Raw genomic sequence first — 10,036 nt, 5'->3', positions numbered from 1 at the left:
GTTTAATATCTCAATTTTTATTTGAAGGTCATTCTATAAAAATAAAATAAAAATTATTCGAATAAAAAATTGTTTAATCATTCAAATTTTTTTTTTTTAGGAACAAACGATATTATCTACATTAAGGGAAATGGATATGCTTAGTCTCGTAATGAGCTAACAATAATATAGTTCAAATTTGTCTTTGATGAAAATCGAACCTAAGAGTTCCCACTAACAAATGAAGAAAAATACTATTAGACCATAATACTAAAAAAATATTAACTTAGATATTACAATTACTTGGTAGGAAGCCTTCGCTGTCAGCTTGTCAATCCTACAACTTCACCTAATGTACTCCAACTTCATTTAATGTAAAATCATATTAGCCATCAGTTTCAAAATATCATTGAATATAAAGACGATAAGTAAGAAATAATGTAAATACGTAAATAAAGCTAGAACAACGAACAAAACTCTGGTCCGGGTTGGATCTAAGACCATCGGGTTGAACTAAAAGCTGTCAAAAAGCTGGTAAATCGATACTACGAGAGTGATGGTAGCAAAGCAAATTCTAAATGTCTAAGAGGCTAAAGGAAAGGATCCTAAAAGTTCTAGGGTTCTTGTTTCAGGTGAGCTTCAAGTAAGGTAAAGAGCTGAAACAAGTAAAGGCAGAGGGCTTTAAAGTTTGAAGTCTGTTAGTTGAATGACTCGAGTGTCCCTTGCTCTGGATGCCCTTATTGCTTACATAGTCCTCCTTTCTTCTGAATATGTTTTATGCAGCCACTTGAAGCAGATTTTGGCCATTACTATTAACCAGATATCCTCCAGCCAGAAAATGCAACAAGCACTTCGCAAATGCCTCCAACAATCGAGAGAAGTGGGAGGAGAATTGGTATGTTTGGACAAGTCAAAAGTATTCGGCCAAGAACTTGGGTAACCAATTCTCGCGACCCTCCAACTTCACTTAATGTAAAATGTAAAGCAACGCACACGACTAGATAATATCTGAGTGCATATTTGTTATCCCATCATCAATGCGTTGCTTGATTATACAACAATACAACTAATCCATTCATGTCTAAAGGAAGTTCCTCTCGTACGAGCCAGATGAAAACCGAGACGATAAAACTTGAGTCATGTTTTCTGAATCCAACTTTACATTTTGCCTCCCACCTGCCAAATCCTTCTCGCGATCCCAAGGTTTCCACGGATGTTTCCCCACCCATTCTTCCTCTGCCTGTTGTGACTGTTGCTTGGATTTTCTTTTCGAACGGCTTGCAGTCTCCTCTTTGTGCTTTTCTACCAGTGACTTTGATCGTTTTGCTTTGTTGTATTTGTCCACCAAATCTGCATCTGAACTCTGCCTTTTCTTTTCATCCTCATTCGAAGCAAGGGCTGCAGCCTGATTATAAGCTTCTAAGTAACTGCAATGGTAACATAATCGTGTAAAAGAAATGTTGATACACATGTAATATTTATTTTATGCAAGTGCAAAGCAATCAAATCATGCGTTCATACCCCATCTTAGCTTTTTGGGCTCTGTCTGAAGGGGTATCAGTCCATGAACTAGTATCACCACGTCCTTCTTTTGTGCTCTTGTTGAATCTTGTCGATTGCATGCTCACAACACCATGCTGACAAAAAAAGAAAAGAAAAAAAAAGAATAGGCATTAATAGCTTTGTTACAAGTACAACACAACACAGGTGCAGTTCTAGGCTTCGACCACAGATAATAAGATATGCGAAAGTGTTTAACTACGGTGGGTAATTTTAAAACGAGCGCTTTGGGTATTATCATATACAATACAGTACATTTTTTATATGCTCTCCTTGCTACCGACAATTTGCAAAATGACCCATCTCATGTCATGGTGTGCTTGGACCATGTCCAAATTGTCCCAATAATATCATCTAACACATGCCTATGTATCAGATTTGCGTTGGAAGGCGCATGCAACCAACCAAATAAGGGAGTTCACCTTTTATTGTAATTTACTAAAATTATAAATCATACGAAAAGTGCGACTACAATTTTTCCCTGTATTTTCATCATTGCTAAGTGTTTAGAATATGCTTTGATGTAGAGAAGAGAGAATACAGGAAATATCATAGTCACGATCCACAAGGAGAACTCAATTCCGGAAACTTTTGCAATTGAAAAGGGAATTGATACAACAGGATAACAAAAATGAACAAGCACTTACCTTTTTTTCAGGTGGCAGCGTTGTCATCCATTCATCTCTTTTCGGTGCTACTTTAACATCCATGTCTGCTAGGAGTTCATCATCACCCTCCATGGATATTCCTGCCAAAACTTTCTTCAATTAGATCAAAGTGTAATTTAACAAGTGTTTTAACCAAGAACGGGAAGAAGATTCATGAAAGGATACAAATGTCGGTATCAGTAATATTTTTGTACTCCAAAGTCCAGATTAAAAGAAGTATCAAAATTTACTTCTAAAAAATAGAACTTTCAATAGAACTTAAGAAAGGTTAACCCATAAATTAGACATGTAAATTCTGTGTATTAGCATATCCACGATAAACATATGGCATGTAGAATGAATTATTACACTCCAAATATATAAATATGTAAAATAATCATAGGGAGTCTTGAGACACTCAAGTAGAAGTCCATGGAAAGATGCATATCCCAAGGTAAAGCTTCATTATTGGGTGTTATCAACTTGTTGGAAATGGGGACATAATTATGTTTTGGGAGGATGTTTTCCTGGGAGAAAACTCTCTGGAAATTTTGTTTCCTAGTCTTAAATTTGTCCAAATTCCACAAAAAGGCTATTTCTATCCATATTAACTCTACTGGCTCGCACGAAATCAGATGGAGTGATTGAGGACAATAGCTGGAGAGAAGAAGAGAAGCCCGGGCTTGCTCCGGCCTTGGGTATCGCACCAAAGGTGCATTGAAGTCACTCCAACAGATTAAGAAAAATCCAGAACCGCACCAGCCTTTGGCATCACACTGGAGGTGCCATGGAATCACTCCAGGTCAACCCATGCTTCACACACAAGCAGGAAATCAAAAGAAATTTTCACTAAAATAGGCAACTGGGTTTTCTTGAATAAGAAGATAAGAACACATCAAATGGTGCTCTGAATCTAGCCTACAGTTCATTTACTCGTTCAGCTAAGCTTCCCTGTAACAAATCTTTTTCCAACATGAAAAACATAACATTTATCTTTTACCAACATGAAAAACATAACAATTACTTCAATCCTCCTTTTGTATTATGCAGTAACCCACTAAGGGAGGGTGGAAATGAGGAAGGAAGCTCATGAAAAGAGAATTTGGACGACAAATACAGATGAAAACCTCCATATCAGAGGGAAAAAAAAAACTAGCTAACCTTGTAACCTTCTCCATTGTGCTGCCTCGCGCATAGCTTTCAACTCAACCTAGAGGGAAGCAAAAGATACAAAGTTAGAGGTGCTTTTTCAGATTATAGCTAGATCCAATACTCTCGCAAAAATTCATACCTTAAATTTTTCATGTTCCTCCTTGAGTTTAATCTTGTCATCCAGCACTTTACGCTACAACAAACAGACAATGTGGGACAAAAAAAACCACCAAAAGCCAACATTAAAAAAGTTTAAAAGAGTGCCAAATAAAAATCAATCATACCACACATCAAACTTCCTAGAATAGGATCATTTAACTCAATCAGGCATTGATCTCATTTAACTCAATCAGGCATTGATCATATAATTTAAAACCAGTAATTAGGTTTCGATTATGTGAGAGGAGTAAGTTGTATAATTAGGTGGATCAAGTCCTTTTTTCCCTTAATGTGATTTCTACTTGTATAAACAACTCTCTGATTTAGAGGAATGATAGAAAATAAGCTAATTATTCACCAAGATACTAACTAATAGGCCTTGCTTGCAATATCATATCATATACAATGTTTTTTGACCAAATCATTTTCAACATTTCATTCAAATTGATTTCTGGCTGTAGAAAATGTTTAGAATAAAACCTCATAATGAATGATGAATAAAATGGAAGAATAATACAAATATTTACATGTATGCCTGGAAGGGAGTTTTCACCGCCATTATAAGAAAAGACAATGGAGCCTACCTCCACATTCCACAAATCAAATACAATGCGTTTCCTAAATGATAATTTACTTTCAACATCATGGCTAAACCAGTATTGACAGCAACACTTAAGGGTTGGATAATTTTTCATCTTCCTAGAACAATGTAATTGTGCAGAATATTTCTGCATTCCAAATTGTTGGAGAGACTCTTCAGGCTGCCGACCCTAAAAATGGGCAATTTGAGCAAAGAAAGACTTGTACTCAACATTTAACAAATATAGAGCCATATAAACCACTTAAAATAGCCTAGTCTAATAGGCCTCTATATTCATCTTCCCAGGTAACTTCAATATGTTAGTGGAGCCTTAAAAACTAATATTACTGTACCATCATGTATGAAGAGATCATAAGCAATAATCTAATAACTATTGTTGCACTCCTCCCGATAATTTAACTGGTTAAGTGATAAAATCTTCCACAGTTATCTTCCACCTTGGCATTGATGAAAACCTGTAATACCTCTAAATTGTTTCAAACATAGTAGAGTCTCTTTTTAATACATGCCCCAGACAAAGTTTCTTTAGTATCTAGCTAAAGGAATGATAGTAAGAATGTAACCTCAAAAGGTGACAAGTGTGCAACTGGATTGATTGTTTAGGGTACAAATGTTTTAGATATTTATTATTATTCAATGGGAGAAAAAAGCTAACTAAAACAGGGACAACTAATTGGATTGAGAATTATTCAAGTTTTCTTTTTTCTTTTGTCTGATTGAGCAGTATCTTGAGTGAGGCCAATATTGTCTGAGTTCAAAAATATTAGCAAAGCCATCATCGATCTGTCCCTTTGAATCCTTTTGTTTGTCTTTTAATAGGTAAATGTAGTTTTTTAGTCGAATTTGCAGAAATATGTTCTAAAAGGGAAAAAGTGAATTGAAGAAGAGAAACTTTATCCGCCTGAATCCAGGCCACACCTTTCTTGACATTCTACCATACAGAAGAAATACAGAAATTAAGAAAAGGAACTGAAACAAAACTTGTAGATTCAAACCAATGAACTAATCAGTCACAGTGATCATCCAAAACATAGATATACCTCCTCCCTATAATGTCAGTTAGAAAAACTCACCTTATCTGGATCTTGTAGTTCCTTAAAAGCTTTATTCAACTTAACAAATGCTTGGTGAGCTTGAGGATGTGAGCATTTATCAGGATGCACCAAAAGAGACATCTTCCAGTACCTGAAGGTCAGGATGAAATAGTTTATTAATAAATAAGAACCAAAGGCAACATAACAAATTGCATAAGCTCAGAAGTTCACAACCATGTAAAACAGGTAAGATTAACACAATAAGCATAACCCTATAAAGATGTGAAGAACCCTATACGACCAGCCTTCATAAACGATGACAAATTTTTTTATATACACTTGTTAAAAAGTTTATTCAAACTATTTCCACATTTTCATTATAAGAAGCTGGATGATACTGAGAGCATATCAAATACCAAATGTAGATTCAGTTACAGATATATTTTTAAGAACAGAGATCAGTTCAAATAAAAAATAGGTTTCACCAAGCACATCGAATTGTTATTACATCAACAACATCGGAGACAAATACGAGCTGTTATACCTTTTCTTAATATTCTCAGCAGACATATTGTTGTTTGCTCCTAAAATATCATATAGACTATCATCCTCAGCATCCATGATCCTTGTGACCTAATTGGTTACATGTTAGTTGATGAGTTCACATAATATAAGAACAGAAAAAGGAAAAAGATACATTATAAAGACTACAAATAAATGCTTCTAAAAGTCCAAAGACTCACATGGACTGATTTTAAAGCAAACACCCTTTGAGACATGATTTTAAATACAAATTCTCGTCCAAAACCTTAAAGCACAATGTAATCTAGAATCTAAGGGAAAATTCTGAGATTTCCTTTTGAAATATGGTTATGGTGCATATTCACTCGAGTCCATTTCGTAACCCTCACAACGACTCTTTAACTACTTGTTTAAAGATCAAAACTCTTCCCATGCATAATATAAATCTGTCAGTTTCATTTCATGTGCCTATACATGTACACTTGTGTGTAAAAGCACATGAAAAAATGAAGGGCAATACTGAAGGCTACGCGGAGATGAATGTAATGATTTAACATGAACTCTCACTCAACTTAAGGCTATAATATACAATTTCCTTATTAATTTTGTTAAAGTGTCAGCGAGGTAAGACGACCATACCTCTTCAAACCGCTCAGCTTCATTAGCTGATTCAGTTTCAGCAACCACGGCAGGTGGTGGAGGTCCTATAAAATATTCAGAATCTTCTTCCAACTCAGCTTGTCTGTACATATGTAATAAAAACCACAACATTTCAAGCAGTCACAATGAGAAAATACTATAATCCACCACCACGTCAACAGGTAACCCAAATTATAACTGTAATTCAAAATAAACAAGACTAGAGTAATTGCAAAGTTGTTTCAAAATAATTTGCCAGCTGAATAGTCTGCCAAATAAAATACCTGAGCTCAGCCTGTGCCTCCGTCAATTTGGCTGCTGCTGCAAGTAACTCAGCTGATGGCATTGCAGGGCCAATTGTCCTAAAATGTAATGCAAGCAATCAACCAAAAAATAACAAATCAAGGTTCTTTCTTAAGCAATACATAAGTGTCATTAGATATTCGATCAACATATATCAAGCCCATCAGTACCTGATGCAATATGTAAAACTAAAGATAGAAGTATGGTTACATTAAAAACTTTTACCAACATATTACTTTCAAGAAGAACCCAAATTATGGGGCTGTTTCTCACGAAAAATTACACATTCCCAATAAGAAAAGAGATCCTCTAGCATATCATAGTAGCCCACAACCTAAGCAAAGTTTCTTACACCCAATTTAGTGAATTATCCTGGACTGTTTTGCCTTTTGATAATTCTGACATTTAGATATACACATGTTTATAAAAGAAGAGAGTCTTTTGACTTCTGAGGTTCAACTTGGCTTACAGCTCAAGTTCTGCACTCTTCATCATTGTTGTCACCATTATCATCCTCGCCTTCGTCCCAATAACATGTAATTAGGCATATAGATTCTTACCTTTCATTATTGGCTATTACATAGCGCACCTCAATCAAATAAAGTGCTATTCGCAAAGGGAAACAAATTACCGGAATGGGTTTTCTTTCTATGGAACATGTTGATAAAGCAGTGCACAAAAATAGGCTATGAAAATTTAAAAACTAATACAAGTTGGTTGATTCTCGTTAACTGGACTAAAACATTAACTCGCACTTGTGATTTTTTAAATCAAAATAACAAGCAATGACAGACCTATAAAGAGTGAAAACGGAGTTACTACCTTCTTTTAGGACCAGTATCAACATCATCCATGCATCGTACCATTTTATTTTCATCAACCACTTGTTTGTATTCCTCATCTGGTTGTTCTGGATGCACCTCATTCTGTCCAGTTTTAGGTTCTAAAGACTTTTGAATCATAAGCCCAACAACCTCCAACGTGGGACGAACATTTGAAGGCAACAAAAAGACCCCATTATTTTCTTTGAGTTCTAATGAACAGAACAACTTCTTCAGATGCTTAATCAAAGATCTTTCAGATATTCCCTTGATGTCAACTGCTTGCCCACAATCAATCATTTCTAAAAGCTATATCAAATAAATGTAATCAGTAACATTTCATCACTACAAACAAGAGGTGGAAAAAAATAAAGAACCTTACTAGTGCTCACATTGCAAAGTCGACTATAAAGTAGAACATAAACAACCATATAATGAATCAGTTAGTACGAAACAACTAAATAGAAGTAGTGTTCATATGCCAAGTGCTTGCCCACTGTACCACTGTTTACGAGAAGAATCATTGTACACTATATTTAGTTATTTACTAACAGATTTGAATAAAATTGTCCAAACGACCATCTAACAAACATAAGCATGTTTTTACACAAAACCGAAAAATCAGTTAACAAGCAACACCAAAGAACCGAACCGAAAATAACCGACAATCAGCAGAATGTCATGGCTGGAAAAGATAGGAAATTTTCTAGTTAATATTCAAACTTAATCCCATAGCTAAACAACAACAAAAAGTAAATGAAATTATCATCAGTTTCATGGCGGGGAAAGATTGGGGTTGACTCTAATTAATCAAATCTTGAGAGTTTCATTTGATACATGAATTCTAATCCATCAATTCTGATTCTGAACAAAATTACTTGGTGGTGTAAATGTACCTGTTTCAAATCATTCCCAACATTGGGAAATTCGATGAACAATTCTCGTAAAACGGGTTGCGGATCGAGCCGACTCCGGCCTGGCTCTGAATCGTCAGCACTCCTCCCAGAACCGGACTCATCGCCGTCATCAACCCCATAAGCCCTCTTCTTCTTCTTTGATTTCCTTCTCTTCGTCTCTCGCTTGCTTCTCCGTTTCTCTCTCCGTTCCTTCTCTCTTCTCGAACCACCGTCGTCTTTTCTGCGACGGTGCCTTTTCGAAGAGCGCTCGGATTCCTCGGAGCTTGAGGAAGGCGATGAATATGAGTCATCGTCGGTTGAGTCCTCCAATTGCTTCCTTCTCTTGCTTTTGCTTTTGCTTCCCATTCTGATTTGGATTAGGGATTAGGGATTAGGAATTAGGGGTTTGCGATCAGAAGTGCAGAAGCAACAATCGATTGGGAATCCCGGGGGCTGGGGAGCGCCAACTGAAGCGAATCAGCTTTTCTCCTCAAGTCGAACTGTCGAAGGGGACGGACAGAAACTGATGATGAACGATGTATTTTTCCTGGGTCCTTTAAGGGCCGTTAGATGAATCCAACGGCTTCCTTTGATTCTCAGTACACCCTTTTCCCGTCCGTCTTGTAAATAATAGCAAAAGTTGGGGAAATTGATTTATTTGAGCAAGAGTGATGGCATTACCGAGTTAAATAAGGAAAATATTTGGCTGCTGAATGCTTCAGTAACTCCTGCTTACATCAAATTCTGGATAAACACGTGTTCAAATTTTTTATTAAAATGATTAAAAATTTAGACATGTATTCATCCGAAATTGGATGTAAGCTAGAATTCTTGCTGAAACTTCAGCAGCGAAGCAATGCTTGTTAAATAATTAGTTAAGAAGATTAATAGTTATTGTTCTGTCAAATTTAAGTCAATTGGCTTCTCTCAAATCAAAATACAGTTGTAAATTACGAGTTCTTTTTATTCACATTTGATAAGTGCGTACCAAACTCTAATTGTTGCTTCCCCACCACCACTATATTTAGTATTTACTAATAGATTTGAATAAAACAGTCCAAAAGACCATCTAACGAGCATAAGCTAGCTTTTACACAAATCTTAAAAGATAGTATTCCTCTTCACTTAAAAGCAAGAAGTTTTAGGTTTGAATTTTGTTGATGACGAATTAGCAGCCAAATATCAATGTACTCAAAATTTACAAGCAACAACATAGAACCAAACCCAAAATAACTGGACAATCGTATAATTTCATGGCTGGAATAATTGGAAATTTTCTAATTAATATTCAAACTTATTTAGGGATTCCAAAAATTCAGAATATCCCATCAAAATATATTTGAATTTTTCCGAACTTATTCCGATAACAAACTATAGAAATATTCTGACTTTATAGTTATTTACTCCAATTATATTTTTCGAATCTTTTTTTGCACTTTATTATTAGTTTTGGATACATTTTGTTCATTATTTTTATATTAAACGTATATTTACATATTAAAAAGGATAAGCATCCTAGTCTACCATTATATAAATTTTTATACATAATCATAAAGTTTTTTTTTTATTTTAGCAAAAGCATATACCAAATATTAAGAAATAACAATAAATTGTATGTACGAAAAAGTTAAAGAATGTTAAAAAAATATAAAATATATGAATTTCCGAATTATATTCCAAAAATTCCAAGATTACTTCTGAAATTTCGGAATATGCCAAAAAA

The 10,036-nt window shown here is 35.1% G+C and overlaps 1 protein-coding gene across 1 annotated transcript; it reads right to left on the bottom strand.

Moving 5' to 3' along the window:
• Nucleotides 1-896: 896 nt before the first annotated feature.
• Nucleotides 897-8,807, bottom strand: LOC137722950 (uncharacterized). Its single transcript, XM_068462084.1, has 11 exons — nucleotides 8,314-8,807; nucleotides 7,419-7,726; nucleotides 6,578-6,655; nucleotides 6,294-6,396; nucleotides 5,677-5,765; nucleotides 5,172-5,283; nucleotides 3,478-3,531; nucleotides 3,348-3,396; nucleotides 2,187-2,287; nucleotides 1,501-1,616; nucleotides 897-1,406 (listed from the first exon to the last, which is right to left on the bottom strand). The coding sequence occupies exons 1-11, from the start codon at nucleotides 8,677-8,679 to the stop codon at nucleotides 1,061-1,063; spliced, it is 1,722 nt and encodes a 573-aa protein (XP_068318185.1). The 5' UTR covers nucleotides 8,680-8,807; the 3' UTR covers nucleotides 897-1,060.
• Between the last annotated feature and the right edge of the window lie 1,229 nt (nucleotides 8,808-10,036).

This window comes from Pyrus communis, chromosome 17 (genome assembly GCF_963583255.1).
Source record: "Pyrus communis chromosome 17, drPyrComm1.1, whole genome shotgun sequence".
In the NCBI taxonomy this organism is placed as follows: Eukaryota; Viridiplantae; Streptophyta; class Magnoliopsida; order Rosales; family Rosaceae; genus Pyrus; species Pyrus communis.
Note: the sequence above shows the minus strand (reverse complement) of the source record. Positions and strands in the feature narration are given on the sequence as shown.

Bases quoted from the DNA above. Each gene is read 5' to 3' on its own strand.
- LOC137722950 (XM_068462084.1), bottom strand. From the start codon at position 8,679: ATGGGAAGCAAAAGCAAAAGCAAGAGAAGGAAGCAATTGGAGGACTCA. The intron at 6,656-7,418 runs GTAGTAACTCCG...ATTACATTTTAG, and splicing joins GATACTGGTCCTAAAAGAAG to GACAATTGGCCCTGCAATGC. The intron at 6,397-6,577 runs GTATTTTATTTG...ACATATGTACAG, and splicing joins GAGGCACAGGCTGAGCTCAG to ACAAGCTGAGTTGGAAGAAG.